The sequence below is a fragment of the Eublepharis macularius genome, chromosome 11 (assembly GCF_028583425.1).
Source record: "Eublepharis macularius isolate TG4126 chromosome 11, MPM_Emac_v1.0, whole genome shotgun sequence".
Lineage (NCBI taxonomy): Eukaryota > Metazoa > Chordata > Lepidosauria > Squamata > Eublepharidae > Eublepharis > Eublepharis macularius.
This window is the reverse complement of record NC_072800.1, coordinates 92,069,782-92,095,735: the sequence shown is the minus strand read 5'-3', so window position 1 is coordinate 92,095,735 and position 25,954 is coordinate 92,069,782. Positions and strand designations below refer to the sequence as shown.

Genomic DNA, 25,954 nt, shown 5'->3' with positions numbered 1-25,954 from the left:
AGACAGAATCCCCCAGAAGGCTTATGGAAATGAAGGCAGGTGAAACCGCCAGTCACTTAAAGCTTGCCTTGGGATGGGGAAAAACCTTTACGGTTTGCACGCGTGTTTTCATTTTGTGAAGAGAGCTTAGTGGCAGAGAATCTGCTTTGCATGCTGAATGGCCAAGATGCAACCTCTGGTGGCATCTCCCAGTAAAGGGTCTCGGGGAGAAGGCACTGAAAAAGGTCGTTCTATTCTTGAGGCCCTGGAGAGCTGTCTGTCCCAGTGGTTCCAAGGCTAGCTAGAGAGCCTGAGAGCCAAGCTACAAGTGATGAATTACACTCGCCTGGCGAGCGCAAGTGAATGGCAAGTGAACAGGGAGGAATACACGCGAGTCTGTCCACTCGCCAGGCGAGTGTAATTCATCACTTGTAGCTTGGCTCTCAGTCACTATGGCAGCTTTGCAAATCCCGTATGTGCCCTCAATGGCAGAGATTTGCTTGCAGAAGAATTCATGGCTCAACAGTTCTGCTTTGCATTTAGGACTATCCAATGTCAGCAAAGATTGTATTAAGCCAATGGATCAGTGCTTAAGGGCAGAGGGCTATGGCTCAGGAATAAAATTTGGGTTGCCATTCCCTCAGTGGGGGATCCCCTCTGGCTGGTGGGAGGGAAAGGTGGTAGAACAGGCCTCCTGGAGTGGCACAACAACATGACATCTTCATGCCGCCCCAGGAGCACTCCCGCACTTTGCGCCAGGCTGATTTGGGTCCCTCCCTCCCACTGGCAATCCTAGGTAGAATGCCTGCATTGCACCTTATAGTGCAATTGTACCTTTGGTTCTGCAAACTTATAACAGCCAACAGCCAAATACGATAAAATTCTGATTCTGGCTTTGCATGTAGCGGTTCCCAGATTCAGTCCCTGGCTTCTCCAACTACACAGATCTTGGACAACAGGACTGGGAAAGCCCCAACCCACCCCGACTTGGACAGCTGCCACCTTCCAGAGTAGACAACACAGAACTAGACAGGCAAATGGGCTTTTGGTATGCGGCTCCTTCAGAATGGGGCACCTGGGACCATATTTCATACGCTCCAAAGGCAGCTCAAACAGATGAGGAAAAAATACCTCCCGGGATGTCTGTGAGCTCGTTGAGTGGCGGCACCGTGTCCAGTTTGTCGGCATACGTTTTGGCGGCTTGCCGTTTGGCGTACCGTGCCTCGATCTCCTTCTTGGTCCTGGGGATCCGGCATTTGAAGATACAGCACAGGGTTATAACTACGGAGAAGAGAAAAGGAAGGGGGAGAAAGAGAGTGAGAACGGCTTCAATCACACCTCCTGCAAAATGAAAAGAGATTTGTGAGGGCCTCGTTCAGGAAACACACGTGGAAACTGGGAATTTGGAAGAAAGGAAGCTGCCAGCCAGAGTCAAGAAGGGAGTCCAACACAGCATTGCCTACTCTGGCTGGCAGCAGCTCTCGGGGCTTTCGGGAGGATTTTTCCAATCACATGAGAACCCTTTGGCTGGAGATATTAAAGATTGTAACAACAAGGAAGAAAAAGGGGTGTGTGGAGGAAAATCCCCACAAACTCAACCCAAACAAGCAGGGGAACAAAATAGAGGGGTTAAGGAACAACCTAAAAATATATTAGAAAATATTTATTATAAATGTGCACAAATGTAGATTAAAAACAAGTTTAAAACAAAAGGCCTGAATGGCAGGCTACATGTATATGCTAAAACTTGCTAAAACATCTCAAGGTACAGATGACGGTACAGTGCAATGACCAATACAAATAGACCAAGGTACAGTAAAAAAACCAGACGCGTTTTGGCCCTCAGGCCTTCCTCAGTGGTCAGTTGTAAACAATTTATAATCAAACACACCCACACATATAGAAACCAATCACGAAATGCTCCCGGTGTTTTATCTAGAGCTCTATTATTGTGTGATAAAATACAATTATAGCAGTAGACCCAGGACTGCATTCACACAATGCTCTTTATTTATTGTTGTACTCTGAGGCTTGGTTTCCAACGTATAAGGGTGTGTTACATCAATCTTCAGTAAAGATCTCCAGTATTGCCTCAGTATTGTCTACTCAGGTGTACAGAAACTCTCTGGGAGCTCCACCTCACAGGCAGGGGTGGATTGGAAAGAGCCTTGGAACCAACTAAGCCAAGAGGCCTCTGTGGTGCACACAGGCTTGCCAGCCTCCAGTGGAGTCTAAGATCTCCCAGAATTACCACTGATCTCCAAAATAGTAGAGTCCAGTAGCACCTTTAAGACTAACCAACTTTATTGTAGCATAAGCTTTCGAGAACCACAGCTCTCTTCGTCAGATGCAACCGTGAGGTTGCATCTGACGAAGAGAGCTGTGGTTCTCGAAAGCTTATGCTACAATAAAGTTGCATCTGACGAAGAGAGCTGTGGTTCTCGAAAGCTTATGCTACAATAAAGTTGCATCTGACGAAGGGAGCTGTGGTTCTCGAAAGCTTATGCTACAATAAAGTTGCATCTGACGAAGGGAGCTGTGGTTCTCGAAAATTTATGCCACAATAAAGTTGGTTAGTCTTAAAGGTGCTACTGGACTCTTTACTATTTTGCATCTACAGACTAACACGGCTAGCTCCTCCGGATCAGCTGATCTCCAGAGGACGAAGATCCCTCCAACATGAACATCACGCCACCACATCACTCGCCCAGTGCCGCCCCAACCTCCCCCCCCCCCCCCCCCGCATCTGGCAGCATCCCCTTGGTCCAGCCTGCTTTGAACTTCTCGACGTCAGACGGGGCTTGCCCCCGGGATCCTTCCACATTCTGCCAATGTTTGTTTCTCTTCAGTCTGGCCAGGCGCCGTCCATCCAAACTGACCTTTCCTGTGGCAACATGCAGGAGACCTCACTTCTGTCAAATGCAAAAAAATGCAGCAACCAAGATTGGGAGGAAACCTAACCCTTGCCATAAATGAGACTAAGAGCCAAGCTACAAGGGACGCCTGACACAGGTCGGACACTTGTCAGCTTCCCTCAAGTTTTGATGGGAAATGTAGGCGTCCTGGTCTTGCAGCTGTAATGGAGAGCCAAGCGGTAAAACCAGGATGCCTACATTTCCCACCAGAACTTGAGGGAAGCTGACAAGTGTCCAACCTGTGTAAGGCGTCACTTGTAGCTTGGCTCTAAGGGAAAGCAGCCGCCTTCCCATTCCACGCTGTAAACACAGAAGCAGGGCCACTGAAGAGTTTAATCAACGCTTAGCAAAGTCTTCTGCCTGGCTTCTGAAAATGCTGCTTGTTACTAACACGGGCAATTTATGCAGATCTGTTCCAAAGCAATCTGTTGGGAACACTCTAGTTTAACTGCTTAGATGCTCTTTGGAGCATGGCATGTTTGACCCGTGTGCAGAGGAGGCTTTATGGGTTCTGGATGGCTGTTGTGTGTGCTCTGTCTTGAACGCGCATACGTGAGCACACACACACACAGCAAGTTTTACTTCAGGGTTTGGGGATGGGTTGCTAGGATGCTAGAGTTGCCAATTTTCAGCTGGGAAATTCCTAGAGATTTTGGGTGTGGAGCCTGGGGAGGGAAGGAAGCTCAGCCACGTATAATGCCACCCTCCAAAGACGATATTGTATCATTAGATGGTATATTTGAATCTCTCTACCTGAGACATCTGACATGTAAAGAATGCGTGTCAGGAGAGGCAATATTAGCTGGGAAGGGTAGTTTAAAAAGACAGAGCCGACAGCAGGGCAAAGGCTTTGCTATACACTGGAGCTGTTTGAAAAGGCTGTGAAATGCCAGAAGGGAAACTTCTCCAGATCCAAACCTGGCTCTGGAAGGCAACTCCAGCCCATCTCCATTCCTTGCTGCCCCCTGGCTGCCATCTCGCAGAGTTTTAGACTGGAGAGGTGAAACTGACAAACCCCCTGAGGAGTGATCTCTACTGGCTCTGTCTTTTCAAACTACGCTTCCCGGCTAACATTGCATCTCCCTACACTTGACGAACACATGCTGAGGCGTCTCGTGTAGAGAGACTCTTAGTAAAGCCAGCTTATCTCACTGAACGTTTTTGAATTTATAATATAATGTGTTAACTGTTCTTTATTTTTATTCTGCTTGTCTCACTGAAATGAAAAGGTTTCCTGTAACCAGATTCCTTCACCTTTGGGAGCACGTCATTGGCCATAGACTTATGCACAGCTTCTAAGGCACGCAAGAAATCTGCCCATGTTCCAGATTCTGGGATTAGGAATTCTCCTAGTCAGGTTGGACTCGTGTAAAATGCAGCACAGAATTGAAGAAATCCACTCATCCCTACGCAGAACGCAAACGTCGGTCACCAAGGATTTAGCACCACCGTAGCTTAACTTCTCATTTCCTTCTCCGCCTGCTTGGTATAAGGGGGTGCTTACTTCTCTGCATGTCATGTGCATTGATGGTGGGGAAAGGCACTTGAGGTTTTTTGTCCCCCCCACTTCGAAAAGAAGCGGCTGAAATGATCAACTTGAGCTTTAAATAAAACAACTCAATTAAAGCTTAAGAGACAGCTGGGAGTTTATTAAAAATTGAGCTGGATTAGTTATAAGTCATTCCCGGAACAGCTGCAGATAAAAACTCTAAACAAAAGGGCCTCTTATGCTAAAGACTTGGGACTGTCCTGACTCATCAAAAACTGGCACTTCTTCTTTCCCCCCCCCAAGGAACCTGCTGCAATGGTTTAGGTGAGTAACCATGTTGGACTGGAGTAGAACAGCAGGATTTGAGTCCAGTGGCACCGTAGAAATCTCTCTACACAAGACATCTGACACGTGAAGAACACGTGTTGGGAGATGCAATGGCAGCTGGAAGGGTAGTTTAAAAAGACAGAGCTGGCAGCAGGGAAAAGGCTTTGCTATACACTGGAGCTGTGTGAAGGGGTTGTGAAATGCCAGAAGGGAAACTTCAGCCCATTAGAACCTCTCCAGATCCAAGCCCAGCTCTGGAAGGCAGCTCCAGCCCATCTCCTTTCCTCGCTGCCCTCTGGTTGCCATCCCAGACTGCAGAGGTGAAATTGACAAATCCTTTGGGGAGGGGAAGATGAAATTAACAAGCCCCCTGAGGAGCGAACTCGGCAGGCTCTGTCTTTTTAAACTACAGTTCCCAGCTAATATTGCATCACCCTATACTTGACGAACACCGGCCAAGGTGTTTCGTGTAGAGAGACTCTCAGAGACCAACCAGTTTTTCAGAATACAAGCCTTTGCGAGTCAGAGCTCCTTTCTCCTTTAGTGTCCAAAGAAGGGAGCTCTGAGTGTCAAAAGCTTACATTCTGAAAAACTTGTTGGTCTCTCAGGTGCCACTGGATTCAAATCCTGCTGCTGCAAATGGATTCATATTCCCCGTCCTCGCCTTGCAATATTACTCCATCCTTTTCTTAAGAAGGTCAGATTGGGCTAAAAACAATTCCGAAGTGTTTCGATTCTCCTGGAGCTACATGCACACTACAGTAAGTTACTCGATCAGGAGTTGGCATCACAGGGCCCACACTTAGGCTTGCCACCCTCCAGGTGGTGACTGGAGGTCTCCCAGAATTACCTCTCCAGATGATGGGGATGAGTTCTTCTTGAGAAATTGGTTGCTTTGGAGGATGGTGTCTGTGTAGAGTTGCCAGCCTCCAGGTGGTGACTGGAGATCTCCCAGAATTACAACTGATTTCCAGGCCATAGAGGTTAGTTCCCCAGGAGATGATGGCTGCTTTGGAATAATAACATTATAATAACATTCGATTTATATACTGCCCTTCAGGACAACTTAATGCCCACTCAGAGCAGTTTACAAAGTATGTCATTATTATCCCTACAACAAAACTCCCTGTGAGGCAGGTGGGGCTGAGAGAGCTCCAGAGAGCCGTGACTAGCCCAAGGTCTCCCAGCTGGCTTCAAGCAGAGGAGTGGGGAATCAAACCTGGCTCTCCAGATTAGAGTCCTGCCGCTCTTAAGTGACTTGCCAAAGGTCACCCAGCTGGCTTCAAGCGGAGGAGTGAGGAATCAAACCTGGCTCTCCAGATTAGAGTCCTGCGCTCTTAACCACTACACCAAACTGGTTCTCTGGAAGGCAAACTTTATGGCATTATAGCCTAATGAGATCCCTTCCCTCCCCAAGCTCCACCCTCTCCAGGTCCCATCCCCCAAATCTCCAGGAATTTTCCAACCTGGAGCTGGCAAGCCTAACTCTTTTGCATCACATAGACAGAGGTGCTCCGCCAGGCGTACAGTGGTTGAGGTGAGCACCCTTTCGGCCTCCTGCCAGATGGGAATATGATCCTCCTCTCGTCTTCTGAACATCAGGCAGCTTGCCACCCACCGGGGCTTTTGCATATTGCAATAAGAATGCCACGCTGTTCTTACTCGATGAGTTTTAACCCTTATGCTGCCCGTTTTACATTTCTGATGCGATCTGCTCTGCGCCTGATTTTCAGGGAGAGTGAAATACAAACGTAATGAAATAAACAAATAAAACCATATCACTGCTGTACTCCATCCCTTTCCCAAAAGATCAAGGTCAAGGTAGTCCCCTGTGCGAGCACCGAGTCATTACTGACCCATGGGGGGACGTCGCATCACAACGTTTTCCTTGCAGACTTTTTACGGGGTGGTTTGCCATTGCCTTCCCCAGTCATCTACGCTCTACTTCCAGGAAACTGGGTACTCATTCTCCATCCCTTTTCCCAAATCTTCAGGAAATTCTCTACCTGGAGTTAGCAACTCTACTCACACCCTGGCAGGGAACCCATCGTCAAACCTGGGAGCTTCTTGCCCCTGCTGTCTCTTTTTGGCAGCTGCTGCTTGGTCTCTTACTCACATTGAGCAATTGATCAGCTGGCAACATCTCCCTCTGTGGGGAAGGAGGGGCGGCTCCTCCAGGAATACCGCCTGAGAAGGCACTGATCTCCCACTGCCCCAATTCCCTTCTCCTGATCTAAATATTCCCTCCCCTCAGGTGTTATTTTCACCTTAAATTAGGACATCAGGAGAACCGGCCAGGGTTTCCCAACGTTGAGAGTAATTTGGATCTTAAATTGTAAGCTCCTTGGGGCACAGGAATGTGCCACATTGCACATAAAGGATGCTCTTTCCTTACTCACTTCATCTGTAGCCTGCAACAAATAAGACACCTTGCTTAGGCCCTGTGGCATAATCCTGTCCCAAGGAACTTGCAACATGAGCTCAAGCTTCTCCCGATACCAGGGATCCGTGATTTTGAATTCAAGATGGGACAGAACACGGCCAGGCCGCTGGCTAACTGAAGAAGTCGACAATTAGCTCTTGTCTTGTCCAATTTGCATTTCTTCATTCAGATCCCCTATTAACATCAGTACTGATTTCCCAAGACCTTTTATTTCTCTCTTCCATTCGCCAGCACGGTTGAGAAGACCACCCTGAAGCTGTTCTCTTTTCCACAACTCTGTTTTCCACAGTAGCGTAAAACATCTGGCTAGCTTTACCATCCAAAACAGTAACGCTTATTTAATGGTGTAAATTCCCCCCCTCCCCAACAGTCCCCTCACTAGATTGCCAGAGGCAGAGAAATAAAAGCCAGAATGCCGCGAACGGCGCATCCCGTGTGGAATTAATCGCCCGTGCCATTTCAGTTTTGCAGATTTTAAGCGCCCGTGACAGAACCGCTGGTTTCTCGGAAGTGTATTTTCTCCGGCTGAGAATCTAATTTCCCGCAAGGTTTCTTGCTCAACAATAATGTTGCAACCCATGTAAGAACATAAGAAAAACCCTGCCGGATCAGACCGGCCAACAAAAGCCAGAGTCCGGTTTCCATCAGGGGCTACTCAGATCCCACAAGAATGCCCACAGGAAGGGCCTACAGACAACCACACGTCACTGCTGCCTGCTCCACAGCATCTGAGAACCGGAGTCGTTCTGCCTCTGAACCCGAAGGTCCCGTTCAACTATCATGGCTAATAGCCAGTGAGAAACCTCTCTTTCAAAAACCTTTTTACCCCCTTTTAAAACCAGCTAAGCTAGCAGCTATCACCACATCTTGAGACAGTCCACAAGTCAAGCAGCCATTTTAGTCAAGTTGGTAAATAGCTATGGATGGGCCTCTCCTCTATAAATCTGTCCAATTAATTCCCTTTTAAAGCCCACGGAATCAGTCAATAAGCATGACTGTGAATCTCTCTACACTAAACATCTGACACATGAAGAGCACATGTCGGGAGAGGCAATGTTAGCTGGGAAGGGTAGTTTAAAAAGACAGAGCCAGCGGCAGGGCAAAGGCTTTGCTATACACTGGAGCTGTGTGCTGTGAAATGCCAGAAGGGAAACTTCCACCCATTATTACCTCTCCAGGTCCAAGCCCAGCTCTGGAAGGCAGCTCCAGTCCATTTCCATTCCTGGCTGCCCTCTGGTTGCCATTCCACCCAGTTTTAGGCTGGAGAGGTGAAATTGACAGAGCCTTCCAAGGCAAAGATGAAATTAACAAACCTTCTGAGGAGCAATCTCTGCCAGCTCTGTCTTTTTAAACTACATTTCCTGGCTAACATGGCATCTCCCTAGACTTGATGAACATGCGCTGAGGCGTCCCTCCCTATGAATGAAGCTCTCCTTTAGAGAGGTGAAATTGACAAAGCCTTTGGGGGAGGCAAAGATGAAATTAACAAATCCTCCTGATGAGTGATCTCCACCAACTCTGTCTTTTTAAACTACATTTCCTGGCTAACATGGCATCTCCCTACACTTGATGAACACGCGCTGAGGCGTCTGGTGTAGAGAGACTCTCAGTCACCGTCAGAACGGTCTGTGGAACAAGTTCAGGCCATAAGGGGTATGCACAGACGCTTGTGACAACTCAGAGCTCATAACTCCCTCCTCTCTGAGATCCTAGAGAAGGAACTGAACTTCACCTCTGGCAAGTTACAGAAAAATTCCAAAAGGCAAAAATAGAGAATAAAATGGGGAATCTGCATTGAAAGCCTTATTATGTTCTCGGTTTGAATTGTTTTTTATATTTGGTAGCTCACTCATGGGAAAGGTGAGCAATGAATGAAGCTGGCAAGTAAATAAATAAGCATTGATTTATGAGGCTCCGGTCCCAAAATTTGGAGCCTCTTATTGAAAAGCAGGGCAGTGTGAGCATAGAATTGTCTTCCAGGCGCTGATGTACTTCTGCACTCAAGCATGGAGCTTTGGCTCAATGCTCTGTGGTGCTGCTATGCGCTGATGTGGTTGCAGAACCGTTCTCTGGGGTGGTGCGGAATGTTCAGTAACTCAATCAGGGGGCCTGTGAGACACCCCCCCCCCGAAATGTCTCCAGACTGTAATAAATCACGGCTGCATTGTTGAAGAATGACTCAGCCAGGAGAGCAACTCATTCACGTCACTTTAAAACAGGTTTTAATCACGCTGCCTTGATGGCTTCAGGCTGCCTTTGCGGAGTAAAAAATCCTGACAGCAAAATGGGGTTAGTGGTGGGTGGGTGAAAGAAGCTGCCTGCTCATTGTAATAATAATAATAATAATAATAACCTTCAATTGATATACTGCCCTTCAGGACACTTAACATCCACTCAATGCAGTTTACAAAGTGCGTTATTATTATCCCCACAACAATCACCCTGTGAGGTGGGTGGGACTGAGAGAGCACTGAGAGAACTGTGACTGACTCAAGGTCACCCAGCTGGCTTCAAGTGGAGGAGTGGGGAATTAAACCTGGCGCTCCAGATGAGAGTCCTGCCGCTCTTAACCACTACACCAAACTGGCTCTCAAAGTGTTATTATTATCCCCACAACCACCACCCAGTGAGGTGGGTGGGACTGAGAGAGCTCAAAGAAGCTGTGACTGAGCCAAGGTCACCCAGCTGGCTTCAAACAGAGGAATGGGGAATCAAACCTGGCACTCCAGATTAGAGTCCTGCCACTCTTAACCACTACACCAATCTGGCTCTCAGTTTGTAGGCCTTCCGGGGGCGTCTGTCGCTGAGTATCACACCAGATTCTTGGCCATTTATCTGTGCTTACAGTGCAACTCAATGGAGAGTTATTTCAATGGGCTTAGACTGGAGTAACTCTATTAAGTATTGCACTGTTAGGTTCTTAAGACTCCATGTAATGTCTGCTATTGCAATTTGCATGTTCTCACTGCTGATGCATGCTTTGAACGCTCGCTTCTTCTCCTTCATCTCAAAACCTCTAGATGTATGCATTTTAAAAAGCGACTCATCTCTGCCACTTAGCTTCTGCATCAGTATAAGATAACAATTGTGTTAAATGAGACTACCCCAAACCTCAAGTGCACAACATTTTTTCACTGTTCACTTCAATAGGACTTCCAGTGGCTATTAATGTCTGCAAAATAGCAAAGAGTCCAGTAGCACCTTTAAGACTAACCAACTTTATTGCAACATAAGCTTTCGAGAGCCACAGCTCTCTTCATCAGATGCATGACGAAGAGAGCTGTGGCTCTCGAAAGTTTATGCTACAATAAAGTCGGTTAGTCTTAAAGGTGCTACTGGATTCTTTGCTATTTTGCTACTGAAGACTAACATGGCTAACTCCTCTGTATTAACGTCTGCTGTCAGTTTGTGGAAATCCTGTTTTTCTAAAGTATAGAAATGAAACCTCATGTGGGTATAAAATGTCATCAAGTTGCATTAGACTTATGGTGACCTAATAGGGCTTTCGAGGCCAGAGATGAATGGTTTGTTATTGCCTTCCTCAAGGCTGACCCAGTTTAGCTTCTGAAATATGGTTCCTCATGAATTTTGGTTCGTATTTTGGTTCGTGCCCATCTCTTCTCAAGACTAACAAATTCCATAAGCCAAAAACCCCTTCATCAGATCTGAATACATGTGCTTTCTTGATGGTGGCCCCCACCTTATGGAATAGCCTGCCTGAGGAGGTCAGGAAAGCCCCCCCCCTTCCAGGCATTCCACAAACTATGCAAGAGTGAACTGTTCAGGAGGGCTTTCTACCTAGATTATAGGACTGTGTCACAACAAACAGCTCGGAGAGATGGTTGTTGTGGGTTTTCCGGGCTGTACTGCCGTGGTCTTGGCATTGTAGTTCCTGACGTTTCGCCAGCAGCTGCTGGCAAAACGTCAGGAACTACAATGCCAAGACCACGGCAATACAGCCCGGAAAACCCACAACAACCATCGTTCTCCGGCCGTGAAAGCCTTCGACAATACAGTTCGGAGAGATGTTTAGACTATGCTACTGAGTACTATCTGCTGGTGTAGATATGCTCCTAGTAGGGAATCTCCATGTTGCTAAACATGCCATATTAATCCGTATGCTTTGTTTTAGAAAGATTTCATCTCTGTGCTCGGCTTTACGCTTGTTTTCAGATTTTCTGCTACCATACCCTATTGCATCTGCTCGCTGAAACCCCTTATTGACTTTCTGCGTGAAATGGGAAAAGATGAACTGATGACTTGTAGATTTGATTTCTAAGAAGATAAAATTAGGGGAAATTAAATAAAAGGGGGTGTTATAGAGAAAAGGTAAATTTTTGAGGTATTAAGACTACAAGTATAATGTTTGTAAGGATATTATGGGTGCTGTAGAGAAAACTGAAAACAATTTCTTATCTAAGTATTTTTTTTCTCTTTTCCGTTCTCTTTTCTTTTTTCCCTCTTTCTCTTTCTTTATTTCTGTTTTTTTTCTTTCTTTTTCTCTTCTCTTCTTTCCTCTTTTTAATGAGATTTTAAATTTATCAATGAAATAAACATTGAATGGTACCTGCTCGCTGAATGTTCTAACTGTTGTTTATTATTGCATTTTACTCCGTGAATGTCCTAGGTGCTGTTTATATTCTATTTCACTTGCACTGTGTAATCCACCTTGGATATCAATGAGAAAGGTGGATTATAGACAGACAGACAGACAGACAGACAGACAGACAGACAGACAGACAGACAGACAGACAGACAGACAGACAGACAGAGATGGATGGATGGATGGATGGATGGATATGTAATTCAGTTCTGAAACCCATGTATTCTGGCAGCTAGCTTACTGAAGTTCTCATATTTAAAAGCCATTTACAGGGCTTTCTCAGGAAAATCAAGGCTAACAGATCTATGTTTTAACCTAGTCAGTCCTGGTGATTAGGTTACTCTAAGAACAAAGGAGGGAGCTGAGGTAATTACTTTAATTAGATTCCCGTTTGCCTTGCCTTGCCTTGCCCACAAGAGACACCATTGCCCCCTCCTGTGACTTTCCTATGGCACAGACCAATCTGTATGAACAAATGGAGATGGAGGTGCCTGGAGGCACTTTTGGGATGGAAGGAGGACAAATAAACTGAGGCGCTACTGGTGGGTGGAAGGACTGACTTGAACATTGAGTCATCCATGTGAGTCTGTAGTTGCAAAATAGTAAAGAGTCCAGTAGCACCTTTAAGTCTGACCAACTTTATTGTAGCATAAGCTTTCGAGAACCACAGCTCTCTGATGTATCTGGCGAAGAGAGCTGTGGCTCTTGAAAGCTTATGCTACAATAAAGTTGGTGAGACTTAAAGGTGCTACTGGACTCTTTACTGTTTTGAATATTGAGTCGTCTCCTGTTCTGGATGGGGTTGTACCCCTTTAAAGGAGCAGGTTCGTAGTTGGGGCTGCTGCTGGATCTGGGATTCTCAATACTTTGGATGTTTTAAAGCAGAGGCTAGATGGCCATCTGACAGCAAGGCTGATCCTCTGAACCTGGGCAGATCATGAGAGGGAGGGCAGGAAGGGTTGCATCAGGGCTTAGTTCTCGTGGCCCCTTCTTACACGCCCGGGGTAATGCCGATTGCCACTTCGGGCAAGGTAGTAATTTCCCCCAGGCCAGTTTGGCTGGGGATCGTGCCATCTTCTGGGCATGGAGCAGGGGTCAGTGGGGGTGTGAGGGGGGGGGGGTAGTTGTGATTTTCCTGCATTGTGCAGAGGGTGGACTAGATGACCCTGGAGGTCCTTTCCAACCCTATGATTCTATGAATACAGACCCCATCCTCGATCTCTGCCTCTACCTCCCTTATCTCAACGTGTACACTGCAGGGGCCAGGAACTGCCTCCCCACATTCTGAGCAGCAGAACAATCTTTCATTACACCCTCTCTATCTAGCACATTTTATCCAGTTCTCCCTCCAAGTAGCTCAGAGTAACCTGTTTGGATCCCTCATCGCCATTTTATCTTCAGAATAACTTTGTGAGGTAGGCTAGGCTGAAAGAAAACACAGTAGTCCAGGAAGCTTTCAGGATTGAATGAAGATTCGATCCTAAATCTCCAAGATCATAGACTGACTCTAACCACTATACAACACTACCACAGCATTAGAAATCGCTGTTAATCAATAGTGTGGTATACAATGTTTCCAATAAATACAAGAAGGGTAGCTGTGTTAAGTCTGTAGCAGTAGAAAAGAGCAAGAGTCCAGTAGCACCTAGAAGACTAAGAAAATTAGTGGTAGGGTAGGAGTTTTTTTGAGTCACAGCACAGTTCTGCAAAAGTGAGCTGTGACTCACAAAAGCTCCTACCCCACCACAAATTCTGTTAGTCTTATAGGTGCTACTGGACTCTTGCTCTTTTCAAATAAATACGACATTAATTTATAAGATTTCTGAATTTTGATCATCTTATTGCGTGCAATTTATCCAGTTTTGTTAGATTGTTGATATTCTTGAATCCTGCCAGAGAAAAAGTGTGATCTCAATTTTTTAAAAATATTGCTAGCTAGAAAGGTAAAATGTAGGGTTATAATGGAGATTCCACCATTCCTCCATTTTTATTATTTATTTAGTAAAATTTTAATGCCGCCTTGCCAAGGGAACCTGCCTGATTTTTGACCTGTGAAAAGGCAGAACAGAGAATCCCTCGGCTTTCCTCCTCACCAGGATTCTTTAATCTTCTCTGCCAGAATGAAATCACCAGCATTACCCAGAGGGCAGCCCCCGAGCTGTGATCTCACCTTTGGGTGGGAATACTTCAAAGGAAGTCTATTCACTTGCCCAGATAAGCAGATAATTCTGTAGTCTTTTAGCTTCTGACCTAAGGGGGGGGGTCTCAGACCAGGGCGGCAATACTGGAGAGTCGCTTCAAAGCCAGCAAACCCAACGGCTGTTTCTTCACTCGGCCAGAGAGAACTGAGAACCCTCCAAAGATCTGACTGCAGAGAGGGACTCTTGCAAACTGGAACCCGGCAATTACCTCTGGAGAAAGACCTGCCACTCAAAAGCTTGTTCCAGTGAACTCTCAAACCCGCTAAGAAGATGGGAAACACTCCTGCACATGCACAGGCTGAGAAGGTAAGTCGGGCTGTGAACTTTCACTTGTTTAGTAGCTTTTTTCCCCACCATCAACAAGGAGCTCAGGGCCGCATGTCTTGTGCAGTTCTCCCCTCTTCCATTTTACCGTCATAACAGCCCTATGAGGTGGGTCAGATTTAGAAAGTGGCCAACAGGCACTCAGTGACTTTCACAGCAAGCAAGGATTTGAATTTAGGTCTCTCAAGAACTAGGAAATGTTTATGAATGTGGTTTTCCAGTTTTTTAAATCCTAGCCCTACTGCGTGGTTTACTGGAGGTGTGAGCCGCCTGACTGAATCCAGTTTCATTTTTTGAAATCTGCCTTGAGTCTCAGTGAGAAAGGAGGGCTATAAATGAAGTTAATAGTAACAATAACTACTGCACCATGCTGCACCACCAACTTAACTAGCGATTGTGCAATCAATGCTTTAGTTGATTAACTGGCACAGGCCAATTTGAACCACAGGGAGGACATTTAAAGCAATGCAGCTGCTGGTCAAGAGGCTAACTGCTAAGGTTGCCAACTTTTGGTTGGGAAATTCCTGGATATTGGCAGGAGGTGAAGTCTGGGGAAGGCAGGGTTTGGGGAAGGAAGCTCAGCTGGGTAGAAAGTCATAGAGCCCACCCTGCAAAGAAGCTATTTTTTCTTAGAGATCTGATCTCTGTAGTCTGGAGGTCAGTTGCAATTCCAGGAGATTGTCAGGTCGTACCTGGAGGTTGGCAACCCTTCTGCAGCCCTAGTCTCACACATGCAGAGTTGCATTCTGTAAGGTTTACTGCAACAACAGGAGCGCAACAGATCCAGAGGAGTTAGCCATGTTAGTCTGTAGTTGCAAAATAGTAGAGTCCAATAGCACCTTTAAGACTCACCAAGTTTATTGTAGCATAGGCTTTCGAGAAGCACAGCTCTCTTCGTCAGATGCATCTGACATGCTACAATAAAGTTGTAGCATAGGCTTTCGAGAAGCACAGCTCTCTTCGTCAGATGCATCTGACATGCTACAATAAAGTTGGTGAGTCTTAAAGATGCCACTACACTCTTTGCTATTTAATAACTAACAGGAGACCCTCCCCATAGTAGAGGTACTTTCAAGCTATAGCTAATTTACAGGCAGAAAAGCAGCACAAGGGGGGGGGCGTGCATACCCGCTCTCCCAAAGAAGCGCTGCCTGAACAGTAGACAGAATGCACCACAGCTCCCCCTAGAGTTCAAATGGTCTAAATGCGCCCTGTTCACATACAGCTGTATCCCCAAAGACAAAAAGCTTCAACTGCCCGTGTTTGCTTCCTTTTTTAAAGAGACAGGACATTCCTCCGCCTCCGTCCAGTTGAAAACCTTACACACATTTCCTTAGCATTTTTGAGGCATGTCGTCTGGAGCAAAAATAGGTGCGCATCTTAAAATTGCAATATGGGACCTACCCTGAGAGTTCAAGGGAACTTCTCTCTGAGCAGATGTGCAAGAATTCACAAAATTAGGCAAAACTCCAGTGGCACCTTCAAGACTAACAACACTTATTTCAGTAGGAGCTTTCATGGGTCACAGCTCAATTCCTCAAAGCTATCGCTTCCTCATAACCGAGGAACTGGGCTGTGGCTCAGGAAAGCTCCTATTGAAATAAGTGTGGTCAGTCTGGAAGGGGCCACTGGACTTTTGTTTTATTTTTACAAGCACAGGCTAACAGAGCCACCCCTTTGCAATCACAGGGAAATGATGGCCTCCTTCTCTTAATGTCCTACTCGGGAGTAAGCACCACAGGGCTTACTTCTGAGTGAATCTGCACTCGCTCAGGTTGCAAGTCCGTATTGCTGCAATAGAGCGGGTTCCATGTAACACAGCAGGTTTTACTTCTAAGCAGGTTTGCATGGGACTAAGCTGCAATGAACTCAATGTAACTTCTGAGTAAGCCTGAGTAGGAGAACAGTGCAAGGATCCTCCAGAAGAGCATAAACTCTGCTGAATCAGGCCCATTTGATCTAGCCAAATATTTCTATGAAATCTCTCCACAGTGCCTTTCCTACCTCGGGTTGTTATTCAGAGGTACACTGCCTCTGAACATGGAGGCTCCATCTAGCAATTCTGGCTAATAACCTTTGATGGATCTCTCTACCATTTAAGGAAAAGAAAAGCAATGAGCTTGCTGCTTTCCCCTTGAAATCTGAGACCTGAAGAGGAAAACTGGGCTTGGAGAACAGACTAGAGTTGCCAATTTTTAAACCAGCTCCTGCAGTTTTGCCTTTAAAAGCAGTTCGCTCCCTGCTTTGACCAGAAACCTGCTGGTTTTTTGCTACCCAGACCTCTATTTAAGGGACAGGAGCAGACTCAGAAGGACTTTGGGGGGGGGCAAGCTGACAGTCCTATCAAGAAAGCCCAGCAACCCCCCCCCTCCCCACCGCCAAATATCTCAGATTTCAACAGCTAGAGAGATAGGAATCAAAGTTGTGTCTATTAAAGTTCCGGCTGGATGCTTCACTCCTACAGAGAAGCTGAAAATACTCCCCTATTAATTGATGTAAGATAGGCATATTAACAATTTCCAGCCCATATGGGTGATTATGCATGGGGTGGGGGGAGCATCATATCCCACAGAGCCACCCCTTGCAAACATTAGAAAAGGCAAACCCTTTAGACAGATTTTTACAAAATATTGCATCTCTCTATCAATATGCAAATTCAAAAAGATTTAAATATACACAGCAGATGCCTTGACATATGTGGAAAATAGAATCATTCCACATCCAGACTGAAGATGCTGAAAACAGCTCGTCAGTCAGCCTGGGAGGCCACATGGCAATCTGCCTTCTTGAATTTTCAATAACCCATCAGCTTTATTAAAAAGAAACCATTTTTGTAGCTGCTCTTTCCGAGATCACCCGTTCTGCCTCCTAAAATCTTGCAAATTACAGACATGTTGCAAAAAATTCAATAGAAAACTGGATCGTGCCATTTCTCACTAATTCCTTCTCATCACTGCAGCCACGGAACTTATTTATTTATTTGTTTGTTTATTATTTTTATTCCGCCCTCCCTGCGAGCAGGCTCAGGGCAGATCACATAATTTAAAAGCCACAATAAATATCACATTTCCATAAAAACAATTTAAAACATTTAAATTCAATCAATGTGGAAATGGACAACCTAATTGAGGGGTTCAGATCGTTCTCTTCCTTCCCTACCTGGCTAGCGGAGGCCTGGCCCAGCCTCAACCATATACCTGGTGGAACATCTCTGTCTTACAGGCCCGTCGAAAGGATAACAAATCGGGCCGTGCCCTGGTCTCCATAGACAGAGAGTTCCACCAGGTCAGAGCCAGGACCGAGAAGGCTTTGTAGGTTAACACCAGAACCTTGAATCTGATCTGGTACTCCACTGGCAACCAATGCAGCTGGCATAGTACAGGTGTTATATGAGTCCCACTTGGCACTCTTGCAATAACATGCGCAGCTGCATTTTGGACCAGCTGTAATCTCCGGGTCAGGCTCAAGGTCAGCCCCGTGTAGAGTGAGCTACAGTAATCCAGTCTAGAGATGATGATTGTCTGGATCACTGCAGTTAAGTTGCGGGTCGAAAAGTAAGGGACAAGTTGACTGGTCTGCCATAGATGGAAAACAGAGGACCGGGAAGCCACTGCGACCTGCACCTCCATTTTCAGGGAGGCACCCAGAATCACCCTCCAAGCTCTTAACCCTCAGAACTAGCGGAAGTGGTGCCCCATCGAGAGTCGGGAGCCGGAATCCCGAACCTAAACACCCACAGCTTAAATGCAGGACCTCTGTCTTTGTCGGGTTCAATTTCTGCCGATTCTGCTTCAACCATCCAGTCACATGGCTTCAAGAGCACGCTCCAGGACACCTGGGGCCGAGCGGGCCATCCATCCGTCATCAGATATAACTGGGTGTCATCTGCATATTGATGACAACACAGTCCTTTTTTTAAAAAAAATAAATTTTATTAAGAGTAAAAATTGTGACTGTAATACAAAACGCTTAATTGTGCACATTGCAATTATTGTCATGACAGAGTAGTTTTAACAACTTGTGTATGTTTTGAAACATTATGTTATCTGCAGTAATTGTAATAACATTATTTACAGTTCCATAATATAATGATAAATATGGTTTGGATATTGCAGCTCTTCGTTACTGATATATTCAAGAAAGGGCCACCATTTTTCATAAAACCTGGTTGGCCTTGAAGCTATAGTGTCTTTATGTAGGCTGCCTGTGATTTTTTCAATAATGAGTTGGTCCCATACTTTTGTCAGCCGTTGTTCTATTGTAGGAGGTTTTGGATTTTTCCGTTGTGAGGCAATGAGTGTCTTTGCTACTACAAGTAGGCTATTAATCAGATCGCATCTTATTGATGGGATCTCCATGCCTTGCCACAATTTTTTTTAAAAAATGGAGGCTGTATTGGGATTTTATATTTAATTATTTGTTCATTATGCTGTGTGATTTCTTCCCAGAATTTGTTCAGACTTAGAAACTGCCACCAACAAGCTCCGCGCCAACTGGGCAAGGGGGTGCATATAGATATTAAACAATAATGAGGAGAATATTGCCCCCTGCGGGACACCGCACACCAAAGGGGGGCGGGATGACAATTTCTCCCTAAGCGCCACCCTCTGTCCCTGACCGTGGAGAGAAGAGACCAGTCCTTGCCGGGAGTCCTTGAGCTAGTAATTTTCTCTCAGCTTAACCCACCTCATAGGGTTGTTGTGATAATAAAATGGGCATAGGGAACCAGGATCTTTGCTCAGAATTCCTTGGAGAATGGGGGGGGGGAATAAAATTCAATTAAAAAAATATAATCACCTCATGTTTGATCAAATGCAATAAGGAAATGGGAAGGGAGATCAAAAGGAAGCAGGCTACAAATTGCAACTAAAAGGGTTGATTTTCCACAAAGAGTCGGTTTTGCGACATTTGTCGTGAGGGTACCCAAGGGAGCAGTCAAGGAGCACAGCCTGTGGTCAGTCCAGATGTCTTTGATCAGGTTCATGGGAGAGGAGGAGAGAAGGTTTAACCCCTCCAAGCCCTTTAAATTTGATCTGAATCAAGGCCCTGCATAATTAACCTTTAAAACGCGGTGAGGATTCAACTCCATCTCCAGCCTTCATTGGCAGGACTGGGGCCCCCGGCATGTGCAGCACTGCTCTTCCAAGTTCACAATCAAGATTCTCGTTCATCACCGAGAAGTGGGGCCTGGTGGGTGCAATCCCTCTTCCCTTTACGCACAACCCCCAGACACACATTTGTGAACTGTCCTTACGACTGTGGTTGGAAGGAGCCCCTGCTATTTGCCGTGGCGAGCGGCAAGTAAAACCTCCTTCCAAGAAAACCTCTTCCAACCCATCACGGTACAAGCAATTCTCTGTGGCTTTATGAGTGACAAAACCAGTGAGCCCAGCTTGTAAATCCCACTCCACTGCTTCTCATTTCCTTATCATGAAAATGATAACAGCCGTAGTGGCGACTTTTAACTCTTGATTATGTAACTGGTGCATTGATAAGGCCAGGGCCTTCATCTTAGCGGAACTGGGGGAGTATATCCGCCCCTTCCCCGTAGATAGTCTCTGTAGACAGGTAGTTAAATAGTAGAGGGGCCAGCACATGACCCTGTTTCACGCCTCTACTAATAGGGATTCTGTTGGTTAATGATCCAGAGGTTCCCGCCCTGATGTGAGCAAAAGTAAACAGCAGTCGCTTATCAATATTAAGTTTGGCAAGCTTGGACCACAAGCGGGACCTATTGATTGAATCGAATGCGGCAGCCAAGTCAACAAATGCTACATAAAGTGCCTTTGTTGGCCTATTTATTCCAGAGTAAGCCAGTTGGTATAGCGTTGGACAGTGGTCTATAGTTCCAAGACCTTTCCGAAATCCCCTTCCCTGTAGATAGTCTCTCAAGCAAGATTTTTTTTTAAAAAACAGGCTTTTATTTTCTCTTCCAGGGGGATATAAAGTTGCCAACAAGCTTGGGGTGAAATGTCCTGACCTTTTAGTAGAGGCTTAATAGGAGGAAATGGGCAATTGAAGCTTTTCATGGGGTGGCCGTGAATAACATCACCTAACAACTAACATCCCATTAAGCTTCTCTTAAAGAGACAGGGCCCTTTCTCCAGCCCTCCCGGCAACCCTAGAGGGTCAGCTGTTGCATTAAAAAATGGTATGCAGGAGTCTAGTTTCACTTCGAAGTCCAACGTGATTTTATTCCAGAGGAAACTTCCACGGACTATGAAGTTGGCTCCAGACTGCTTTATTTATTCAGGTTTTTTATATATAGCATAGCTGCTTCTATTTAAAGAATATTATAAGAAGTGGGCAGTTGGGGGGTTAAAAAAAAACCCCAATGGTTGGCAACTGTTGCCCCCTCCCCAAAGGAGATTCTCTAAACTTTGCCCACCAGACTAATTTGGCTTGAGTCAATAAAGTCACCTTTATCATGCTTGAATCTCCCTGGGGAAAAAATCCTCTTTGAGCTATTACAACTGTAAGGAAGTTGATTAAAGGAGCCTGCTATTTATCTAATCTAGACAGTCCTGGATTCAAATCCTGACTTGGGATAGGACTCTTATTGGGTGTCCAACTTTCTCAGCCATGCCTACTTCACAGGACTGTTGTGAGAATAAAATGGGGAGAGGAACACTTGCCATGTATTGTCGAACACTTGCTATGTACATTGCCAGAGGCTACCAACAGTCAGGAGAAGAAAAGGTCCTGTCCCTTTAACAGAAGCTTAATGGGCTGTTATCGTCTAGGGGATGTTATTTATCCCTTTGCTGGGAAAAGCTTCAGTATCTATTGAAAGGGCTGGAAATTATTTTCTCCAGGCCTGTTGGCAATTGCCCTAAGCTCCTTGGGAGATGAAAATAAAGCACACATTCATGACACTAGGAAGTCAAAGACACTGAAATATACGTAATTGGAGGCTGGCGAGAAAGTTGAAGAAGATTGAGCTGGTTAGGAGAAAATCACGGATTTTGCAATCTTTGCTTTGAGCAGCATCGGTTCTGTCTATCTAGAGCATTTTTATCCTTCTGCCAGGGACGTTTGCCAGGTGACTCGGGGCCACCCTCAGCCTAACCTACTTCTTAGGGTTGTTGTAAGGATAAAATGGAGAAGTGAGGAAGGACACTGTAAGCCACTTTGTGGCCCCACTAGAGAGAAAGCTGGGGTAGAAATGAAGTCAGTAAATAAATAAATCTTCCAAGGAGTTCCAAGAAGAGTTCCACTTCCCAGTTTTATCCTCACAGTGACCCTTTGAGGTAGGTTAAGTTGATTGTATGTGATTTGTCCAAGGCCACCCAGCAAGCTTCATTGTAGAGAGGGGATTCAAACCCAGGTCTCCCAGAATCTCTAAACGCTCTACCCACTACTCAACATTGCTTTCCTCATTCACTTCTTTGGAAAAGCAGCAGCGCCACCTAGTGAGCAATTCTGGTTATGGATCTGCATGCGATTCAGAAAAATATCCCCAAGTCTACCCCTAAGGAGACTTTAAACTCTGAAGCAGCCACAAGGGTTGGAACTGTTGGGGGAGACTTTTAGCAGGAGGGGAAACTAACCAGTGCCAGCAGAGTAGACAGCGAGAGACGGGCCCTTGGGGCAGAGAAGCGGGACTTACTAATAAGCAGGACTTACTAATGGAGAGGACAAATATGGCGAAGATTCCCACCACTTGCCACAGCCGCAAGCCCCAGATGACGACCGTCTCCGAAGTCACAGGGTCCGGCTTCTTTTTGGGCGGTTCTGTGGTGGCCTGGAGGAAGAAGAGAGAGGGGACTGGGTGGTGGTCTTGCACTGGTACACCTCAGCCCCTCCCTCCCTCTTGACCCACCCCAAACAACTCCCCCCCTCTCTCGTCACTTCTCAGCACTCAGGGCGAAGGGCCTCCACAATGCTGGACAGCCAGTGTGGTGTAGAGGGTTAACGTGTCGGACAAGGACCTGGGAGACTCAGGTTCGAATCCCACTCTGCCACGGAAGCGTGCCAGGTGACTTTGGGCCAGTCACACATTCTTAGTGTAGCCCACCTCACAGGGTTGTTGTGAGGATAGAACGGAGGAGAGGAGGAAGATGTCAGTCTTTTTGGATCCGTGCTGGGTACAAATGAAGGCAACTAAATAAATGAATAAACCCTTCCTCTGATATCAAAAACCTTCCATGGCCTCCCTCTTTGCATTCCTCTTCTGTCTGGGTTTGCCTGTCCCTTTAACAGAAGCTTGATGGGATGTTATTGATGCTATTTACCTTCACACCATGCAAAGCTTAAGTTGCCCCTTTCTACACACTTAAGCCTCTGTTAAAGGGACAGGACATTTGGGGGCAGCTGGTACCATCCCACCTTCTGTCCCTTCCTTCCGCCTTTGCTGCTGCAATTCCACAATTGTCTTCCCAGAGTTTTTTTTCTGCCAAACACACCTCTCTTGCAACATGCCTCCTGGCTCACCCGGGCTGTCTTTGTAACAGCCCTCTTTCCCCTTTCTGCCGGGTATTTCACCCTGCCTGATGCATGCACGGGTCTATGACAGATACAGTGGCTGGTCCAAAGTCACCAGTTGAACTTCATAGCTGAGTGGAGAGTTGAACTTGGACCTCCCCGTGGTTGCCTACTTCCAGCTGGGGCCAGGATAGCGCCTGGAATTACAACTGATCTCCAGATTAAAGAGATCAGTTCCCCTGGAGAAATGGCTGCTTCGGAGGGAGGACTCTATGGTGTTATGCCACACCAAGGTCTTTCCCCTGGTTGCACCCCCAAATCTCCAGGAATTTCCCAACCTAGAGTTGGCAACCCTAGGCCCTAGTCTGGTATCTAACCACTGCCCCACACCAATGCTTATTTGAGAGAGAAGTTGTCCTAAGTCCGCTTCAGGGAGACAAGTGGGCCATAAATATTTCAGTAACTGAAACACAAAGCCATGAATGAATGCAGCCTCCTGAAAACGGATCTCTGCAGTCACCAGCGGCCTGTTCAATGAGCCTTGCAGTGGCATCCTCAGCTACTGAAGTCCCTGGGCTTCTAAGGGTGTGGACTCTGCTAAGCACAGCACTGTTGCAGCCTTACGCATCTCCCTGTTTTTCTGAACTCTTAGCAAAGGCAAAATCACACACACCCATTTTAAATTTTGAAAAAGCAAACTTCAAAGCCGGTAAACTCTTTGAAGAAAGCTGGGGCTCCCCCTCAGGTCTTCTCCTCAGCAGGAGGGGTGAAAACCAGAACTGAGCCCACAGAGAACAAACCCAACTTCCATCCCAGGGTTTTCCTATGTTCAGGGACGCAGCCCCACCTGCTGTCCAGAAAGGTGCATTGCAGGCAAAGAAACACCAACTTTATAACTAGTTGCTTGCTTGGGAAAGTAGGGGGGGCAGTTAACAGGATTTCAGTTTAACAAACCCTTACTACGTTTTGCATTCCTGTTCAGTCCCCGCTGATATCCCATTTGCAACAGGACAGATTGATTTAGTTTGCCAGAGGATCAAATACATACTTACCTATTATAATTAGGGTTGCCAACCGGCCTGGAGAAAAAGGTCCTATCGTTTTAATAGAGGTTTACTGTGTGCAAATGGGTGGCTGAGAGTTTTTCTGGCATGGAGGTAAATAACATCACCTGGTAAACTGCTGTCCATTAAGGACAGGACATTTTTCTTCTGGGCAGTGGGCAAGAATGTTTACCCTTTTCAAATTTGAATATAAAACTGGACATTTAAGAGGAAGAGGAAAAATGCCTCTCATTAAAAAAAAGCTCAGAATTTTGTAATAAGGAAAGGAATGGGTGGAGTGGGGTGGAGTGGAGTGGAATGGCATTTAAGTGCTTTCTTCGGGAACCTGAATGCGGAGGCTGGTGGGTTGAACTGAACTCTGGGGGGGGGGGGGCAGAAGGGCAGGCTCACAGCTCAGTGGCAGAGCACATGCCCTGTATGGCCACAAACCCAAAAGGACGTTAAGCAGCCAGTCAGAGAAAGATACCTTTCCTCCAAACCCAGTGGTTGAGCCAGTGGGTGTGCTGCCTTACCCAAGAATTGTTCTGAGAAACTATCCCGTCCATTTCTGATGCACCAGCTTTATTTTTTTATTTTTAGAACAGTATGTTTTCAGTTTAAAAACAAGCAAATCTGGGGTGGCTTGCGTCCCCACCACACACGCTGAAAGTAGTCCAAACCCGGCACAGTTGAGCAGCTCAGCTCTGCTCTGCTGCCCAAGATACCCCCTGGGCTCCAAGGAGATTATTCTTTATGGGATGCTGAAAAAATTCCCCTATATCTGCTACGGCTGGGAGTCTGGCAGGAGGGTCTTTGAACAGTGCAATCCATCGAACACTTTCTTGAGAGTAAGCTGCACTGAATTGACCTGAGTAGACCTGTTAAGGATAGCACTGTTTTTAAAAAAAACCCTTTATTTCCCACATTCCTGATGCTAAAAGACCATAGCTATTAAAATGCTCAGTGCCCTCAACATTTGCGCATATACAGGGCGAAGGTGTGCATATGAACGAGATAATTGTTCTCTCCTGCACGTTTGTCCAAACATGGGCATAGCGCTTACACAGTAATGGGGGAGGGGGCCAATGCGTGGACAACTTTATGGTCACTGGTGCAGCGTCTATTCCTGGCAGTTGGGACCCTCTGATGTGCTTCACATTGAAATGGCATCAGTGAGCTTTTTCCTATACTGCCCCTCTCTGCTTATCTCTAGATATGTCATATGGGGAGCTAGAGACATTCAGACTGGGCAGCAGGGTTATAGGAGATTTCCCTCCCTTTAGTTATTGTTGTTCAAGAGGAAATCATAAGACTTTGCAATCATTTCTTTGGAAAAAGGATATGGAAGTGTTCCCCTTTTTCATTTCTCCTTGCTACCATTAATATTTTTGTCAGCAATTTCAGTTCTCTGCTTTTCTCTCCCAGTTCATCAGTACTGTTTATGCAACATTTAGGGTCTTTGAATACAATTGATATCGTATCGATACATCCAATGTATGTGCAAAATCGCTCAAGTGCATAATGCAGATCAACGGAGGCACGCGATTATCAAAACGTGGGATATTTTTATGGGAGATATTTGGTAGAAGGCGAATAAAATCAGAACGGAGGTTTGATTTGCATAATTTGATGCATGGTGCATAAAATCATTTGTTGCACAATCTGCAAAACCTTGCTTTTGGAGGGGGGGCAATTGAGAAATTCAAAAGCAACTCTGCTTTGAACTTGTGCATTGCTACGTGGCAGCCTCTTTTAGTAAGGAAGACAACCTGTGGCCCTGCAGAGAACTTAAAGAGCCACTGCCAGCTGGGAGGAGAACGCAAGGACCTCGCCCCCCAGCTGGATTCGATCAAAGATCCATCTAGTCCAGCATCCTACCAGCAGGGCACAGAGGCCAAAGCTTTGCCCCGTGGCTGCCTCCCAGAGGTGTACCACTCCCGGCCACGGAGGCCCCATTCTGCCGTCGTGCCTAATAACTATGACAGATCTCTCCTCTTCCATTTCAGCCATCTAAGCCGGTGTCCATTGTCACATCCTGTGGCAGTGAGTTCCACTAGCTAAATATGTGTTGTGGGCTGAAGTACTTCCTTTTTGACCATCTTGAATCGACTGCTCATTCACTGCATCGGGAGCTCACAAGTTTTAGCAAAAAAGGAGAGAAAGTTATCTCCCCTTCCCCCAAACCAGGCATCATTTTCTAAACTTC

The 25,954-nt window shown here is 46.1% G+C and overlaps 1 protein-coding gene across 1 annotated transcript in view; it reads right to left on the bottom strand.

Moving 5' to 3' along the window:
* TMIE (transmembrane inner ear) overlaps positions 1 to 25,954 on the bottom strand; it is a 48,086-nt gene that overhangs the window by 12,445 nt on the left and 9,687 nt on the right. Inside the window, exons 2-3 of the mRNA XM_054990971.1 lie at positions 21,908 to 22,025; positions 1,111 to 1,260 (exon numbers count right to left, since the gene is read on the bottom strand). Coding sequence (XP_054846946.1) covers positions 1,111 to 1,260; positions 21,908 to 22,025 — 268 coding nt within the window. The remainder of the gene's footprint in view (positions 1 to 1,110; positions 1,261 to 21,907; positions 22,026 to 25,954) is intronic.